This window comes from Triticum aestivum, chromosome 3A (assembly GCF_018294505.1).
Source record: "Triticum aestivum cultivar Chinese Spring chromosome 3A, IWGSC CS RefSeq v2.1, whole genome shotgun sequence".
NCBI lineage: Eukaryota > Viridiplantae > Streptophyta > Magnoliopsida > Poales > Poaceae > Triticum > Triticum aestivum.
This window is the reverse complement of record NC_057800.1, coordinates 691374530-691393097: the sequence shown is the minus strand read 5'-3', so window position 1 is coordinate 691393097 and position 18568 is coordinate 691374530. Positions and strand designations below refer to the sequence as shown.

The following is an 18568-nucleotide window of genomic DNA, read 5'->3' as shown; positions in this document are numbered from 1 at the left end:
ACAGAAACAAACAGTTGGGCTGGACTAATGATCGTGAGAAATAAATAGTTGGGCTGGACGTTGGCTACGTCTACGTGAGCGACTTAGCGATCGGACGCAAACAAACAAATAGTTGCTGATAGATTAAAAAAAGAGTTGATGATGTCATCTTAGATGTGACATAGTTATGTCACATCTAGATGCGCCCTAATCACGCCCTTATATTATTTTCCGAGATCTAATTCCCTCCCGTGTCTTCACAATCACTCGCTGCCGCTCTTGATCGAGTGACCATGCACGGCCATGGCTACATCATCCCCACAGAGTCTTGTATGCATCTCTCGCCGGCTGCGCTTCATGGAAACTTAATTACAACCAGGATCGGCGGCGAGGCCTCCCGGACGTGCGCCTTATCTGAGTATTTGGCTAAACCGTCGGTAGCTGCATCTCCGGAGTTCTGATCTTGCGATTTAATTATTAATTATTGCGCATCTCTGGTTCTTAGTTCGAAGATGCTAACAAATCCTCCCGATGCATTGGCGCATTGTACGTGCAAATCCTGGCCAAGATATCCGGCTGGTTCATTAATCACATCCCGTAACTAGTGGGGAATGAAATGACACCCTCACATAATACCAAATTAACAGCTGGCCTGGATTACCAATTTACCCTTACAATGAAGGTACTCCCGAACTATTGGTTGCGGTACTCCCAGATATTTATATTGGATTACCAAACAATTCTACCCATAGTAAATGGATGGCTCATATTTACTTGAGGGTACCGTAAAAGAGCCAGCCTCGTGCAACACAATTCATTAGCCATGCCTGCTGCATGCGTGCTGGCTAGCAAGGTTTTTAATTAGGGATAAATCAGTCTACCTGTTCTTAGAAAAACATCATCGTTCATAGTAATTGAGGGAGTATGTTATGTCATAATTTTGTATTCAATTTTTGTTGGCGAAATTCACATGGGCTTTGTTCTGTTTCCAAGTTGGCTTCTAACTTTGTCGGTGCTAGCGTGAAAGATAAAGCTCACAACATAACAGACAACGTCAATCGTCTGATAAAAAATCAGGAAAAATACATAACCCTCCAGATAATAAATAACCACTAGAGAAATAATCAACACTATAGTACAGGTTTTGATTTGTCTTCTAGTCTTCTCGATATGCAACTCTCATTGTATTTAAAAAGGTTTGCCGTCTCCATAAGCAACGATGGTCATAATTAGGTCAATCACACAAACAAATTCCCGGATACCTACTATTCTGAACACGGTACATGTGTCTAACTCCTACATTCCAAGTGCCACCCCTTCTTCCTCTTAAGTCTTGACATCTGAGAGATGGTGTAGGAGGAAGGCCATATGAAAAGACCACCCGATAAGTCAATCGGTAATATGCCGAGTTGATATGGTAGGAAGTGCATCCCTATGTTTTGCGAAACGAGATTGCAAATTAGTGTGATGGGTGCATATTAAATACTTTTAGAGACCAAATGAAGATGGTACTATCTTATGGTACAAAAAAATATTCATATATATTCACGCTTCGGGGTGCAGTGGTCATTGTATCAGGTCCAATAAAAATATTACATGTTTGAACTGTCGGAAATGACTGGCACATGTAGTATGTCCTATGCTGGTAACGAGTAATTAGCTTGGAGAGTGCCAACTATGAGAGAATATTGCATGAAAACCATGCTTCCAAGAAAACTTCATTAAAATTGTGTTTCAAAGTTTTGAATTTTTTTGAGAAAAACTGGGATGTTAAGTGGGTGATGCTCTATGTTTACCGCGCCGGGTCCGGGTGTTGAACCTGGATGCAGGCGAGTCTCTCCCCCTCAAGCGACTCCACATAAATGGCCACTACTATCTTGCCCACTGGCTCCGAGACTGCCTTGATGATGTGATCCTGCTTGGCCTCCTTAGGCAGCCAGAGATGGAGATCCAGACATGAGACAAAGCGAAAGTCCCCTCTGGCTCCACAGAACCCTCCCTCATATTGAGCAAGTACTTGTGCAGCCGAAAGAATTAGTGCACAATTGCAGCATCTCCGCAGAGGGGAAACAGAGAAGTCTCTCAGACCTCCCAAGTGAAGGTGTCGTTGTGGAAGTTGGCAGTGTAGGGGGTGTTTGGTTCTGGAACTTTTTTGTGTTGGGACTAGAAAAAGTCCCTATCAAGCCAAACAGGGTGGAACTTTTTTGGGACTTTTTACTAAAAGTCCTTAGAAGCATCTCCTTGAGAGTATTTTTCAAAAAGTCCTAGGGACTAGAAAAAGTCTTAGAACTAGAGAACCAAACACCACCGTAGTCGCAGAGCTCGTGGTGATGATGTCGACGGTGACCTCAATGGCCCGAGCGGATCCTATCCCGGGACCCATGATGACGTCCAGGTGCGATGGGGTGGGCCATGGACATCTCTTATTAAGAAAAAAGTTTAAAGTGCAAACGCGATTCAATTTGACAGCCGTTACATCCAATCAGGTATGAGGAGAATCACATGCATGGATGAAACGAAGGAAAAGAGTGAAGTGTGCATGTACTAATCCTAAACAAATGTAGAATAGCGCACTGTATGTTCTATGCTAATAAACAAAATAACATGCAAAGTTGTTTGGGGTGCCCGGTAATGCATTGTCCAGAAACAATAAACACAACAACATGGACATGGGAGGTGTCATGTTCTGGTGCAGGTCCGGCCATACTCCAGCCACCTCCTTTTTCTTGGGAGAAAAGATCGACAACAAGAGGATCATAGTGTAGCAAAGGGGGAGCAACCGGTGGCGGTGGGATTCTTACTCCATAAAAGAAAACCGACATGGAGCACATTGTGCATTATGTTTTCTCCGACTGGGATAGTGTCTAGAAACAAATTTCTCATTTTGTTTTCACACTTGTTGGTTCATCCTTACTTTCACACATGTTGTATTGCAACAAGATGCTGGTGTACGCCCGTTGATTTTCATGTTTATTTTTGTGTGTGGCTATGTGTCGCAAATAATATCAAATACTTCCGCCCGCTAAAAAAATGATGTAGTTTGACTTGTTAAGTTCGTGCTTTGACCATCAACTAGTCAAATAATATGTTGCTTATATTGCACAAAATAGACATCATTAAATTCGTACTCAAAAGCACGTTCGCTTGATTAGGATGTTATGACCATTGTACGAAAGAATTACGGCTAAAGCAAGAATTTGGGCAGTCAAAGTACACATTCTTTTGGGATTCGAAGGGACTACATATGATGGTTCATACACATGACACAAGAAGCTAGACACCATGAGGGTGTTTGTTTAGTCCCATCTAAACCAAACAGGAAGGACTTTTACGACTAAAAGTGGGCATTTGGGACTAAAGAAAGAAGACCATGAGTGAGAGTATTTTGAGACTTTTTCCAACAGTTGTCCCTGCCCCGCATCGCACCTTATCTCTATTAGTTCATTACTAGGGTAACATGGTCTTTTAGCATGTCATTTAATAACCCTTACACCATGTTTAGTCTCTAAAATCAAATAGGTAGAGACTAGAGACTTTTTAGTTGGGACTAAAAAAAGTCCTGTGACTTTTTAACCAAACAGGGCCTATAGCACGGACGCAACAAATGGTATGTCCTCCCTTGCTCCGCGTTAACACTAGCCAATCCAAATTGTAACGGTCCTTAGGTACCACGCTCACTCAGTCCCAGCTGAAATGGCACATCAGTTAATAAATGACCTACAAAGAGCTCCCTTCGATCTGAAACTTTCCCCCTTCTCCTCCCCCCGCGTCGCCTCCCCGAGCGCGGCGACCGGGGGCTCTCGTCGCCCCTCCCAGCCCCCCCTCCCCTCCTCCCCTTCCGCCGCCGTCGGCCTGGGCCACCGGGCCTTACCCGCGTGGTGCCGGCGGCGGCGGCCCCGGCCTTTCCCCCTCGCATGGCGCCTCGGCTCGGGCGGACGGCGGCCGACGGGGGTGCTCCTCGGCGACAATGGATCCGGTGGCGGCGCGGCTCCCTGGGCGGCGTCGTGGTGGGTGGCGTGTGGGCGGTGGCGCGGCCGCTTGGCGGCGGGGCGACGCGGTGGCTAGCGGCGGGCCTTCCCGGCCCAGATCTGGGCCCTTTTGGGCTCGATCTGGGTCTGGGCAGGCCTGGCCTGGTCTGCTTGCGGCGTCTCCGGTGGGTCGGGGGCGTGACTCGTGCGGGGGGTGGTAGCGACGGTGGCTCGCGTTCTGCAGCGCGGCGACGGGGGCTCCGCGAGCCTGTTTCGGGCTCGGCTGGGCCGGGGGTGGCCCGGTTTGCCCCCGTGCTGCGTCCGGCCGGATCCCGCCGGGGGCGGTGGAGGATGTCCCCTCCCGCGAGGCTGCTGATGTTGCCGCTCCTGGTTCCCGGTTGCGTCGTCTTGTTTCCGTCGGTCCCGTTTCGTTTGCCATGGTGAGACGGCGATGGAGACTGCTCGACCGTGGTGGCGCAAGTTGGTGGGCGGTGTGTTTGGTGGCGCGCGATGGATCGTCTGGGGTCGTGGTTGGTTGGGGGTCGGGAGAAATCCTTGTCGGCAGGGCCGGCACCGACGCGGTGACGCTCATGGGCGCCGCCGTGCCTTCCTGAAGGGCGTCGGGCTTACCCCTTCCACCTCACCCCTCGCGTACCGGGGGAAACCCTAGGACATGTCCGGGCAACAGCGTCGTCATCGTCACGATCCTTCTTGAGGGTGTTGTTTGGTATGCGGCGGTCCGGAGTGCTAGGAGCGTGGTGGTTATCCGGTGGGTGCGGCGGTTGCGGGTCCTCATCGTTTTCGTTGATCCGTCGTTGTTGGCATTCTTTTCTCTTCAATTTATTTTTCTGTTTCTTTTGGGCTTGCTTGTGCTGAGGCCCAAGCATTTGTATGGTGTGGTCGTTGCTTTATAATCTAAAGCGGGGGGCAACCCTTTTTCGGTAATGACCTACAAATACTGCGTCGAGCCTGCCTACCAGTGACCTAGTTGCTCGTGCTATTGCCAGTAGTTATTCCTAACCATCTACCTCCATGCGTCGCACCTGCAAACTCGTTCAACCAAGCGAGTTATTGTGTAGACCCAACTCTCTCACGAACTTTGTCACCTCCTCCTCCATGGAAACACCGGGTACCCAACCCTAGCTCTCTCCTGAATGACCCGTTGCTCCCAAAATCATACGCAGGAGTTGGTGTTACTAGAAACCAAGGCGTGGGAGCCGCTGGTGCAGAAACCGAAACCATGGGAGAATAAGGTGTCTACTATTTCTGGATGCCTACTATTCCTAACATGTTGCATATGTGTCAACTCCTAGATCCTAAGTGCCACTTATTACTCTTCCCCTTAAGTATAGATGGTGTAGGCGATATGCAATAGGAATGGGACTATACAACTAGATTGGTATATATTGAGCTAAGATTGAGGGCATGCGTCCTTAATATTTAAAGTACAAGAATGGAGTTGGTATGGTTGGGTGCACATTGAATATTTACAAAGCCCATATGAAGACCATACTTCCTTTTACTACAATGGAAATTCATGCTTAGTTCCATTATCGCCCAATCCTTTAGTGAAAAGAACTGTAAATGTTATTAAATTTTTTGAGGTGAAGAGTTGGAGGAGGAAGCTTACTCCCACACAGAGGTTTGTGGTTCTGGGGAGGGGATTAGGAGGATGCAGTAGAAGCCAATATATTTGAATTTGTTTCGTAAAAACAGAATGCCTCATGATATTTCTTATTTGTGTGTAGTAGCTGTAGCAGGACTGTTGGACAATGGAGCGCCCGATGGAGTGGACCCTAGGGTTTAAATTTTTGGTAAGACCATTATTTTGGACCACAACAAATATCCACGAAATTAAAAAAATAAAGTTTACTCCATGTAAATCCCATTGATTTTGAATGAATTTTGATCAAATTCAAAATTGTATTTGATCACTCAAATCTTGGCGAACATTTGAAGGTAAAAAATGTTTTGATACCAAACAAAATATTTAAAAAAATCTCTTTTTTTTTGAAATTTTGAACCCCTGTTGATCCATTTGTACTTGAACACAAAACAATGCCATAGTCAGACTGCACTCGCTATCAGCTATCATGATCGACATGCTTGCAGCTCGGGCACATAACACCACGATGTCCACCTTGTTAAACATGTGCAATGATAGAGCTTTTGATTGATGGGTGAGCATGTGTTGATGTCGCCATCTATTGATTGGGTCGAGCGAGACCATAGTACCGACTGTCTCTTGAAACAGGCTTTCGCCCCACTTTATATACAAAGCAATCATCGAACCAAGTACACGGGCGAACGATACAAAGATGGTGAGGTAGCCCTCAAACAATGTCGATCCCAAGATAGCTGGATCACGTAGAACTACGACTACACTACCGAAAGAAAGCATTGGGAAAACTGAGTACAACACTACACAGTGCCCTAAACACCTAAGCTCCACAACAACGCCCCCCCCCCCCCCCCCGGGAGGAAAAACGGCGCAAAGCATCGCCGTCGCCATGTCTAGAAGGGACAAGGGTATTGATCTGCAGCTCTGACACGCAGAGGAGTACCACAAGAACGTCTTCAGGAAGATAATGGCGCCCGCAAGCATCGTCATCGTTGGCAACAAAGCGCAGAGCTTTCGCTCGGCAGCTCCCTCATGCCACCATGAGGTCTTCAGGACAAGCGGAACGAGTTTAGTTCCCAAGGTCCGGACCGAGGCGACGGCACCGCCAAAGGCGGGGGAGCACCAAGCCACCCACGGCTACTCTCCTGTCACCCACACGACCAAGAGGGACAGCCACCACCACAAAGATGGCGCCCGCCGGAGAGCCAACCATATGGACCGCCTTCCGAAGCCGCCGCTCCGGCATCCACTGTCCATCCGCATCATGGAGCACCAACCTCGGAAGGAGGAAATAAAGGAGTCTCCTTTGATTCCTAGCCTGGCATCAGTCACAGAGTCTAGGTCGATGCCCCCACACCTGCGCCCCCAGTCTGTCCCGGTGGACCGAGGGGACACCGACTGCATGCAAGGGGTGTCGCAGATTTGCCGATTTGGCATGGTGGGCATGCAAACAGAGCAATGGTGGATGAAGGGAGAGGAAAGGGTGGGGGTGTTATGGAGGATGGCTGTATAGAAGACTTGTGACTGTGGTTGTCTGATCAAAGGTGAGCTAGGTGCCCAGGTTAGTGCATATTTTCTGTAATTTGCTTTCTTAGAAATGTACATTGTTTTTTCACCATAGATGTACTCATTTTTTTAGATTTTTTTGAGTCCTATTTGTTTGAGATAACAAATGTTGTGCTACTCATAGTTTGTGGTGCATTTCGACTCACACGGCCCATTCCAGCAATAAAAGAAAAAAGTCATAGCGGCCCAACCTCCACTCCCCCATCGTCTTCGCTACCGAGCTCCCCCGCATCTCGCAGCTGCGCACACCGGCACATATGGCAGCTGATGCTCTCGCCGCTCTTCGATTCACAGTTCTCCCAGCCTCCACTCACGGCCGGGATTTTTTTCTCGAATACGCACGAGTGTGCGTATCATATATTAAAGGAGAAAGAGGATAAAGGCCCCGGTCCACACGGAGGTGTTACAGATTACAAACTGCTTGTACACGGCCACAGCCGCCACATCAATCTAGCCTACTACTCACTCATGATCCACCTTTCTACGTCCGAGAGGCACACCTCCCATGCTCCTTTCAGCTTCCCGGCTTGTAGCAATCGTTGGGCTTCTTCCACTATGCGTGCCGCGAGTGCTGCAACCGAAGGCGAGGCTCCATCAAAGACGATGGCATTTCTATGCTTCCAAAGTTCCCACATTACCAGCGTGAAAAGGGTTCGTATGCCCGTGGGTCGTTGCTCCGCGCTGATCCGGGTGATGCACCAATCCTTTAATGTGTCCTCCGGCGTTGGCATCCACTTCGGCCTTCTGACAGCTGTGCAAATCGCCGTCCACAGTGTTCACGCAAACACGCAGCTCAGCAGCAGGTGCTCAATGGTCTCGTCCGCTTGTGCGCAGAAAGGGCATGCTGGCTGGTGAGGCAATCCTCTGCGCGCTAGTCGGTCGGACGTCCAACATCTATTCTTGAAGATGAGCCAAAGGAAGAATCGGCATTGCAGCGGCGCGCCGGACTTCCAAGTGAAGGCGGCCGTTGGGTTGACTTCTCGGTCTACAAATTTAGCCGCATACGCCGATCTAACGGAGAATTGGCCATCCTTTTCCCAGGACCAAGCCATAGAATCATCAACCTCATCCAATAAAACGACTTGCTGAAGCCTTTCCCAGAGTTGCAAGTATTCGCCTAGTGAGTGCGCATCCAAGTTCGGCCCAGCCTCACGCGCCCTGAGGTTATCCTCCAAGGCCTGTTGCACCGTCTGCAAGGCTCTGATGCGTCGTGGAACTGCTGCAAATAATGATGGGGCCAGCTCTTGTATTCTCATGCCTGACAACCAGCGGTGCTCCCAAAACAGAGTGTTTTGTCCGTGCCCGACTTAGGCCCTAGTTGCCGCTGCGAAGAAGGCCCTCGGTTCCTTTGGGACGTCAATAGTGAACTCTGACCACGGCCTTGTGGCATCTGTTCTTTGGAGCCATGGCCAGCGCGCCTGCATGGCAATGTTAAGCCATCGAAGGTTTGGGATCCCGAGCCCGCCCGTCCATTTGGGGGTGCACACGTTCTCCCAAGCCACTGCATAGTGCCACCTCTTGCTTCGGCCTTACCACACCACAAGAATCCTCTGATGATTTTGTTCATGGCTGCAATAGTCTTGAGCGGAAGATCCAATGCGAGCATGCTATGGATAGGCACAGAGCACAACACTGAGAGGACAAGAATTAAGCGACCACTCTTCGGTAGCATAGCCGCTTTCCAAGTGGGGAGGTAGCTCGCCAGCTGCTCCACAATGCCCTGCAGCTGGGAAGCAGATGGCTTTCGCAGGCAGAGTGGCAACCCAAGGTACCGGCAAGGGAAGGCTCCCAGAGGGCATCCCAGCATGCCCTGGATCCTCAAAGTGTCTTCTTCCGAGCATGTGATGGGTAGAGCGGTTGTTTTCTGAAGATTGACCCGAAGGCCAGAGGCTGTACCAAACATCCGAAGGATCTCAGAGCAAGCTGCAAGCTCTGCCGGTGCTGGCTTCAAAAAGACCATAACATCATCCGCGAATATTCATAGCCGGTGCTTCATGCCCGTGCGGCCCAGAGGAGACAACAGCCCAAGGTCCGATGCCACCGAAAACAAGCGTTGCAAGGGTTCCATGGTGAGGATGATAAGCATTGGCGATAGCGGCCCTCCTTGTCGTAGCCCCTGACAGCTAAGGATTGGTGCCCCAGGGTGCCGTTTACCATGACTCTAGTAGACGAGGTGGCCAATAACCCACATATCCAGTCAATCCACCTAGCCTTGCTCCAAATCCCATAGCGTGCTTAACCTCGATGAGGAAATGCCATTGTACTGTGTCGAACGCCTGCGAGATGTCAAGTTTTAGAATCACCACCGGTTCCTTGAGGGCATGCAGCCTCCTGGCCGTGCACTGCACCAACATGAAATTATCATGTAGTGTCCGGCCACGCACGAAGGCGCTCTGATGAGCCCCAACCAAGGACGGGAGTTCCATCACTAGTCTGCATGCTAGGATTTTATCGAAGATCTTGATTGCTCCTTGAACTAGGCTGACCGGTCTGAAGTCTTTGAGCTCCTCCGCCCCATCTTTCTTGAGCAAAAGCGTAACTAGGGCCTTGTTTATGGAGGCCAATCCTCGCATATCCCCGCTGTAGAACTGCTCGAGTGCCCTCATGAAGTCATGCTTAATGATCTGCCAACATAGCACGTAAAAGCGTCCGGTGAAGCCGTCGGGCCCGGTGCTTTATCAAGGGGCATAGACTTGATAACGTTTAGGACCTCATCCTCGGTGAAGGGAGCCTCCAGGTGGCTCAAGTCTTGTTGCGGTAGGCCTAGGATCTCCAAGTGCAGAGCATGCTCTCTTGGGACAGCGGTCCCGAACAGGTTCTGGTAGTAGGCGTCCACAATCTCCGTAATCCTCTCCTGACCCGATGCCACCGACCCTTGGTGGCGCAAAATCATAATCGCGTTCCGTCGTTGCCGATAACGAGCATGTTGGTGAAAGAAACGTGTGTTGGGGTCCCCCTCTTTGAGGTGTAGCAGCCTCGATTTTTGTCTAGCGATAGTTCGTTCCAGCGAGCATAGCCCCAACAGTTTCCTTTTAAGCAGTCGTCGGAGATTCATCTCAGTCCCCAACAGATTCCTCGAGTCGGACGCCATATCCAACCTAAGAATGATTTCCATGGCTATTGCAATCTGCATGCGGGGTACTACAAGAAGGAGAAGGCTGTGGAGGTGAGCGATCCTACGGCCTCCTCGTGAAGATCATCTCGCGCGTGCCATACAAGTCCACCTGCTGCTGCAAGTGCGTCTCCACGCGCTGGCGCGACCTCTTCTCCCACCCGGACCACCGCAAGAAGATGCCGCAGTCCCTCGCCGGCTTCTTTTATGAAGGTTATAACAGAAATCGCTTTCCCAAGGAGGCTCGCTATTTCACCAACGTGTCAGGGGAAGGTGACCCTCTCATCGACCCGTCACTCTCCTTCCTGGCCAAATGCGAGAGCCTTGCCATTCTGGATTGCTGCAATGGCCTCCTCCTCTGCCGCTGCGGGAAGGCGACTGATCCCAATACAATGGATTATGTGGTGTGCAATCCCGCCACTGAGAAATGGGTGGTTGTGCCCGCCACTGACTGGTCCTGTAAGGTGAGTGTTGCTCGCCTGGGATTCGAGCCGGCCGTCTCCTCGCACTTCCATGTATTCGAGTTTATAGATCAGAAGACCTGGGGTATAGATGACGGCAAGCTAAATAACCACTGATTGGTCCTGCACTGGCGATTTATTCGTCCAAGGCTGGAGCTTGGAGGAACTATGAAATAGCTGAGTTCGGTTTATTTGAGATGCCCCAGAATGCAAACAAGCGCATTTTTAAATGGGATTCTGCATTTGGTTGACTTTGATAATTCAGTAGTAGCCTTTGATGTGGAAGGAGATAATTGGTGGCGTATTCCCATTCCTATGACAACACCTGATGTTCGTACCGGTGATGTATTTCCATCACAGGGACAGTTGTAGGAGTACTTCGCAAATAGTACTACTGATTCCGATGATACTGAACTTGATGTCTCGGTGTTAGACTGTATATACGTAGCCTCTGTATATCTGTATTGTAACATTGTATTGTACCCCTTGGGTACCTCTACATAATGAGATAGCCACACCCCAGGTTAGGGGTGTTGAGCAGTTCCCAAATCATATGTTTAACATGGTATCAGATTAGGTTACGATGTCTTCCGCTGCCGCCGTCACCGCCGCCGTCGCACCAATCTTGGTTCCTCCCGCCGCCGCCGCCGCGGTGCCGGCTCTCGCTACTGCCTCGCCGTTTCTTGCCTCGCAGCCTCTCGCGATGGCCCATGGTGCCTCGTCGTCGCCTTGCTCCCCGATCGGATCGGGAGACCGCGGCGCCACCCCGATCGGTGCTCCCTCTGGTGCTGCTCCTCCTGCGGGCGGCCTTCCCGCGACCCATGGTGGGCCACCGCCGCCGTCGTCTCGGCCGGCGCTGCCCCAACCCTATGGCGCGCCGCCCCTGCAGCAGCCCTACGGCGCCCCGCCACCTCACTCCTACTACGGCGCGCCGCCGCCGCAACCCTACTCGGCGCCCGCGCCGCCGCAACCCTACCTGGCGTCTTCCCCGCACCCGCACAGACCTGCGGCTGCATCGCCGCCCGCGTCTTCGGTCGCGGCCGACCACGGTGCCTTCGCGGCACCCTACCACGGTGCCCCTGCGGCACCCTACGACGCCCCCGCGACACACTATGGTGCTCCCAGGGCGGCGTCCCCCGGCTCCTACCCGCCCTACCCGGTGTATCCCGTGCATCCTGGGGCGGCCTCGTCGATGGGCCTGTATGCATCGCCGCATGCCCATGTTGATTCGGCCACGGTGCCTGCGCTGTTCTACTTCTCGCATCTGCTGCCAGTGAAGCTCGTGCCGGACAACTACCTGTCCTGGCGTGCCCAGGTGCTCCCTCTTCTGCGGAGTCGCTATCTGGAGGGCTACGTTGACGGATCCACCCCGTGTCCGCCCCCTCATCACCCGGCGTACCACACTTGGGTGGCTCAGGATCAGGCCATCCTCTCCGCCATCCAGTCCTCGCTCACCCCGAGCATCTCGTCGCTGGTCATCTTCGCCGCTACGTTCCGGGAGGCGTGGGCGGCGCTTCACACCAGTTTTGCCTCTCAGTCTCAGGCGCGTGCTCACTCTATACGCACCGAGCTGGGTGAGACGAAGCTTGGTGACCTCAGCATCACCGACTACTTCAACAAGATGTGGGGTCTCGCCGACACGTTGGCCTTGGTTGGCCAGTCGTTGCAGGATGAGGAGTTCAACACCTTCGTGCTTAATGGGCTTGATGATGATTATGACAATCTCATCGAGAATGTTCATGGCCGTGATGACCCGCTTCCACCTCGTGAGCTCTATGCATGTCTGCTTGGCCGTGAGCAGCGCATTAAGGCGCGCCGAGCCTCCCCTAGTTTCGCCTCCGCCAATGCCGCAACTCGTGGCAAGCCCCAACGGTCATCATCTTCAGGAGGCAGACCGGCGCTGGCCTCACAACCGGCCTCGAGGGGCAGTGCTCCGACCATCACATGTGGTAACCGACCGGTGGTGTGTTGTTCTTCTTGTGGTGCCCAACAGGCCTGCCAGTTATGTGGTCTTGAGCGCCACACTGCCTCTCGCTGCCATCGTCGCTACAAACAAGATTTTCTGGACCTCGGCAACAACGGCAAAGGGAACGACAAGCAAGCCGCCGCTGCCGTGACGAGTCATGATCATGGCCGTACTCCGTCTTACTCTGTTGATCCCACATGGTACATGGACACTGGAGCTACCAACCACCTCACCGGTGAGATGGGTAAGCTCTCCACTCAGGAGCCATACCGTGGTCATGATCAGGTGCACACCGCCAGTGGAGCAGGTATGCGCATCTCCCATGTTGGTTAGGCCTCTCTCCTTGCACACAACTTTCGCACATTACATCTCTCTAATGTCCTTCGTGTTCCTTCTGCTACGCGTAGTCTTTTGTCTATTCCTCAACTTACTCGTGATAATAATGTCCTTGCTGAGTTTCACCCTTTTCGTTTCTTTATCAAGGATCGGGACACGAGGGCCGTTCTGCTTAGCGGTCGTCTTCGCCATGGCCTGTATGCACTTGATGCGCCATGTCCACCTTCCATGCCGTCCTCTCCTCAGGTGTTCAGTGATGTTCGTGTGTCGCCTACACACTGGCATGCGCGCCATGGTCACCCGGCGGCTCCCATAGTTCGACATGTTTTGCATCGTCATGATCTTCCAGTTGTGCCCAATAAAACTGCTGAAACTATTTGTGATGCCTGTCAGCTGGGCAAGAGTCATCAACTTGCTTTTTCGGAGTCTAGCCGTGTTGTGAAACATCCTCTTGAGCTTGTGTTTTCTGATGTATGGGGTCATGCCCAGACATCCGTTAGTGGTCAAAATTATTATGTCAGTTTCATTGATGCTTACAGCCGTTTTACTTGGTTATATCTTATTAAACGTAAGTCTGATGTGTTCGATGTCTTCATTCAGTTTCAAGCACACGTTGAGCGTCTTCTTAAGCAGAAAATCATCCATGTCCAAGCCGACTGGGGGGGGGGGTGAATGCCACAACCTCAACTCATTTTTTAACAAACTTGGGATTTCGCACCGCGTGTCATGTCCTCATACACATCAGCAGAATGGTACTGCCGAGCGTAAGCATCGCCATCTTGTTGAAACTGGTCTAACCTTGCTCGCTCATGCCTTCGTCCCGTTTCAGTTCTGGAGTGATGCCTTCTCCACAGCTTGTTTTCTCATAAACAGGCTTCCCTTGAGACTTCTGAAAATGCAAACCCCTCTTGAACTTCTGCTTAATGAGATTCCATACTACACTTTTTTCAAAGTGTTCGGTTGTGCATGTTGGCCTCACTTGCGTCCTTACAACAAGCGCAAGCTAGAGTTTCGGTCTAAGAAGTGTGTTTTTCTTGGGTATAGCTCTCTTCACAAAGGGTACAAGTGCTTGCATGTTCCTACCAACCGCATCTACATCTCTCGTGACGTAGTGTTTGATGAAAATGTTTTCCCTTTTCGTGCACTTCCGACTAACCCTACCACTTCTACACCACCGGTGCCTGTGTCCACACCTACGCCTGATCAATTTGTGGATGTTGCATATGCCCCTTCGTTGCTCCCTAATCATGCTGCAGGTATTGGACACGGTGCCCGGCTCGAGCTACTTGATGAACAGGTCACCGATGAGCTTCCTGGTCGGGACGTGCATGTGCCATGCATGACGGGCGGCACCCGCCAACCCGTCATCGTCTCGCCTGCTTCGCGGGCGCCGGATCAGCCTGGCTCCACGCTGGCCACACGGGTGCTGGGCTCGCCAGCGCCAGCCTCGCCTGGCTTGGTTGCCTCGTCGGCACCAGTGGCCTCGCCAGCGCCCGCTTCGCCCGGCGCGCAGGCCTCGCCAGCGCCAGCCTCACGTGGCTCGCCCAGGCCACTGGCGGGTCTCTCGCCCGGGCCGGCTACTGCTGCCGCCAGCCCGGAGGCCCCGTCACCTGCTCCGGCCCGGTCCGCCTCGGCGCTAGGGTCGCCGACCAGTCCTGCCTCGGTCACCGGCGTGACTGACTCGTCCGACTCGGTGCCGGCCTCGTCAACATCCTCGGCTGCACCGACTTTGCCAGTTGAACCTGCTGTCACTCTTCGTCCTCGCACACGGAGCCAGTCTGGTGTCTTTCGTCCAAAGAAGCGGACGGATGGCACGGTTGCGTGGCTTGCTGCGCGCATGGCTCACACTGCTGGCGATCCCACTGCAGAGCCTCGTCACTTTCAGGCTGCACTGAGTATTCCTCATTGGCGTGCTGCAATGGAAGAAGAGTTTCAGGCCCTCCAACAGAATGATACTTGACGTCTTGTTCCTCCAGTGTCTGGTGTCAACGTCATTGATTCCAAGTGGGTTTTCAAAGTCAAGAGACATGCTGATGGCTCCATTGAACGCTACAAGGCACGGTTAGTTGCAAAGGGCTTCAAACAGAGTTATGGTCTTGATTATGAAGACACTTTCAGTCCCGTCATCAAGCCTACTACCATTCGATTACTACTGTCTCTTGCGGTTACTCGCGGATGGTTCCTTCGTCAGCTTGATGTGCAGAACGCTTTTCTGCATGGCATTCTGGAGGAGGAGGTTTATATGCGTCAGCCACCTAGTTTTGTTGATCCGACACGACCTCATCATCTCTGTCGTCTGGTTAAGGCATTGTATGGGCTCAAACAGGCTCCTCGTGCATGGCATGCTCGCCTTGGATCTGTTCTTCGGGCTCTTGGGTTTACTCCCTCCACTGCTGATACGTCACTGTTTCTCCTCCAGCGCCCTGAGGTTATGATGTATCTTTTGGTTTATGTTGATGATATCATTCTCATCAGTTCCTCCGCTGCTGCTGCTGATCGCCTTGTGATTGCTCTCCGTGATGATTTTGCTGTCAAGGATTTAGGTGCTCTTCATTTTTTCCTTGGTCTTGAGGTTTCACGGTCCTCTGCTGGTTTGACTCTAACTCAGAAAAAGTACGCCTTGGACTTGTTGCGTCGTGCTGGAATGCTCACATGCAAACATGTTCACACTCCGATGTCTGCCACTGATCGGTTGTCTGCTCTTGATGGTGACCCTCTCTCGTCTGATGATGCTACTGAGTATCGCAGTATCGTTGGTGGTCTGCAATACCTTACTATTACCAGGCCTGATATCTCCTATGCAGTCAACCATGTCTGTCAGTTTTTGCATGCACCGAGGACGTCTCACTGGTCAGCTGTGAAGCGTATTTTGCGCTATGTCAGTCTTAGTGCCTCCTATGGTTTGCTCCTTCAGTCTGCACCGTCGTATGAGCTCTCGGCTTTCTCTGATGCAGATTGGGCTGGTAGTCCGGATGGCAGGCGATCCACGGGGGGCTATGCGGTATTTCTGGGTCCTAACTTGATCGCCTGGAATGCTCGCAAGCAAACAACCGTGTCTCGCAGTAGTACTGAGGCTGAGTACAAAGCGGTTGCTGATGCAACTGCTGAGATCATATGGGTACAGTCTCTATTGAGAGAGTTGTGTGTTCCTCAAGCTCGTCCTCCGGTCCTGTGGTGTGACAACATTGGTGCGACATATCTTTCTTCTAACCCGGTGTTTCATGCTAGGACAAAACACATCGAGGTGGATTATCACTTTGTTCGGGAACATCTTGCACAGAAGCTACTCTGTATCAAGTTCATCTCGTCAAAGGATCAACTTGCTGACATCTTCACGAAGCCTCTTCCACAACCACAGTTTGTAGGCTGTAGGCGCAATCTTAACTTGCTTTGTACTTCAGGACATAGTTAAGATTGAGGGAGGGTGTTAGACTATATATACGTAGCCTCTGTATATCTGTATTGTAACATTGTATTGTACCCCTTGGGTACCTCTATATAATGAGATAGCCACACCCCAGGTTAGGGGTGTCGAGCAGTTCCCAAATCATATGTTTAACACTGGGTTCTTGAGGACTATGATACTTCAGAATGGACTTTGAAGCACAATATCAACCACTTGCAGTTGCTTGGAAGAAAGTATTTATCGCACGCGGAACGTTACAGTATTATTTCAATCCATCCAGAACACAATTTGGTTTTTATAGTATGTGGAGATGAGAGTGCACTAATGTCATACGACATGGATTCCGGGAAGCGGTTTTTTATATGCCAACTTGGATGGGATTGCAGGTCTCTCCTTATGTTCCATATGTTCCCTTGTTCTCAGAGTCACTTGGAGATGGGCACTAGAATTCTTCACATATGTCTTTCTGATGATATTGGAGCTAGGTATTGCATACAAGCAACAGTGAATTGGGTAGATCTTTATGGAGTTATGGTAGTTTTTGTTTGGCTGCACTATGTACTTGACTATATGGGGCTAGCTATTCAGTCAACTTACTGAATCTGTGTTTGTGTACTTAATATGTATTACCTCCCAAGTACCAAACGATGGTTACTATGATTCTTCTGTTTGAACTGTTATCAATGTCGTTAATATCTAGATTGTGGTCTCTTTTTATTTACTTGCTTGTGATAATATGTATTGCAACTTTTGGATGCAAAAGTTGTGTTCTGGACTTGGTATGTGGAGAATTCTTGTCCTCGATCTTGATACACACATGGATCTTTTTTTGCTTTGTCGTGCTTGGCTGTCTGAAACCCTGACATCCGAATCCCATTATTTCATTGAGCTAACAGTATGGCTTTGAAGCTTTTTTCAATCTCCTCCTAATGATGGAATGTTTCTCATAATTAGATACCCTTTTTAAGAATGTGCAACTTGGTAGTTCAAGCTGGATTTATGTCATTTTGTTCTCAGTATCCAGCCTGGAATTTAAGACATGGAATGGCCAAGCCTGCTGTTGTATTGCATCACATCCAAACTACTAGAAATTACTTCTTTTATTGCCCGCTGGCAAAGATGCATTGCTTGCCCTGGATATATTGTTTGATAGATTCCTTGAACTCGCTACTGCACTCTGGGGTTGCTGTACTGGGATACTAGTTGTGTTGTGGACTTGGTATATGGAGGATTCTGGTCCTGAACTCCTGTTACATGCATGGACCTTTTTTTCTTCTTTGTCATGCCTGACTGTCTGAAATCTGACTCCCATTATTTCAATGCCTAACAGCATGACTTGGAAGCTCTTTTCAATCTCCTCCCAATAATTATATCGTTTAGCTCTTTTAATTTTGAACAATGTGACCATGTGGATGCGGTCAAGTTAGAAACAATGTTTCTGATAGTAATTGTCGTGTCCAAGTCTATCGTCCGAAAGAATATGGAGTTCCTAGTGTCCCAAATTTTGTAGAGAAAGATCATCCTAATGAAGCTGTTGATAGCAGATGGAAGTTCACAGGGCATAGCCGAGGACTAGAAGTTGCTGGTGGGATACACCTTGGCCAAATACAGCCATCATGCTAGGCACGTCTGGCAGCAGGACAACTTGACAGTTGTAGAACAAGTGTTGGATATTCCTTTTCACCTCAGAAATGATGCCTCTGTCTAGGCATGGCGCCTGCCATGATGGCTGTATTTAGGTCAGCTACAGATGTGTTTACACTCTCTGAATAAACACATTCCTCGATGCCTACTAGTCCAAGCACGCTACATGTGTCTAACTCCTAGATCCAAGTGACATTGCTTCTTCTTCCTTGTAAGTATCAACATTTGATAGATAATGTAGGCGGGAGGCCATATGAAAAAGACCGCTCAACAACTAGATAGATGGATATATATCGAGCTAAGATTGAAGGTCGTGCGTCCCTAATATTCACAAAACGAGATTGCGGGTTGGTGTGGTGGGTGCACATTACACATTTACAAAGCCCAAATAATGATCAAAATATCTTTTAGTAGAATGAAAGATCATACTTAAATGCAGCTTCATTTCCATGGAGTATCTTTTAGTAAAAATATTGAGGTATAAATTTGGTTCAATTCAATGCTTATTA

The 18568-nt window shown here is 50.2% G+C and overlaps 1 protein-coding gene across 1 annotated transcript; it reads left to right on the top strand.

Moving 5' to 3' along the window:
* The first annotated feature begins 734 nt into the window (after nucleotides 1–734).
* Nucleotides 735–10824, top strand: LOC123057157 (F-box protein At5g07610-like). Its single transcript, XM_044480270.1, has 2 exons — nucleotides 735–777; nucleotides 10313–10824. Exons 1-2 carry the CDS (start codon nucleotides 735–737, stop codon nucleotides 10822–10824), a joined length of 555 nt encoding a protein of 184 aa, XP_044336205.1.
* Nucleotides 10825–18568: the final 7744 nt, after the last annotated feature.

Bases quoted from the DNA above. Each gene is read 5' to 3' on its own strand.
- LOC123057157 (XM_044480270.1), top strand. From the start codon at position 735: ATGGATGGCTCATATTTACTTGAGGGTACCGTAAAAGAGCCAG. The intron at 778-10,312 runs CCTCGTGCAACA...GTGAGCGATCCT, and splicing joins GGGTACCGTAAAAGAGCCAG to ACGGCCTCCTCGTGAAGATC.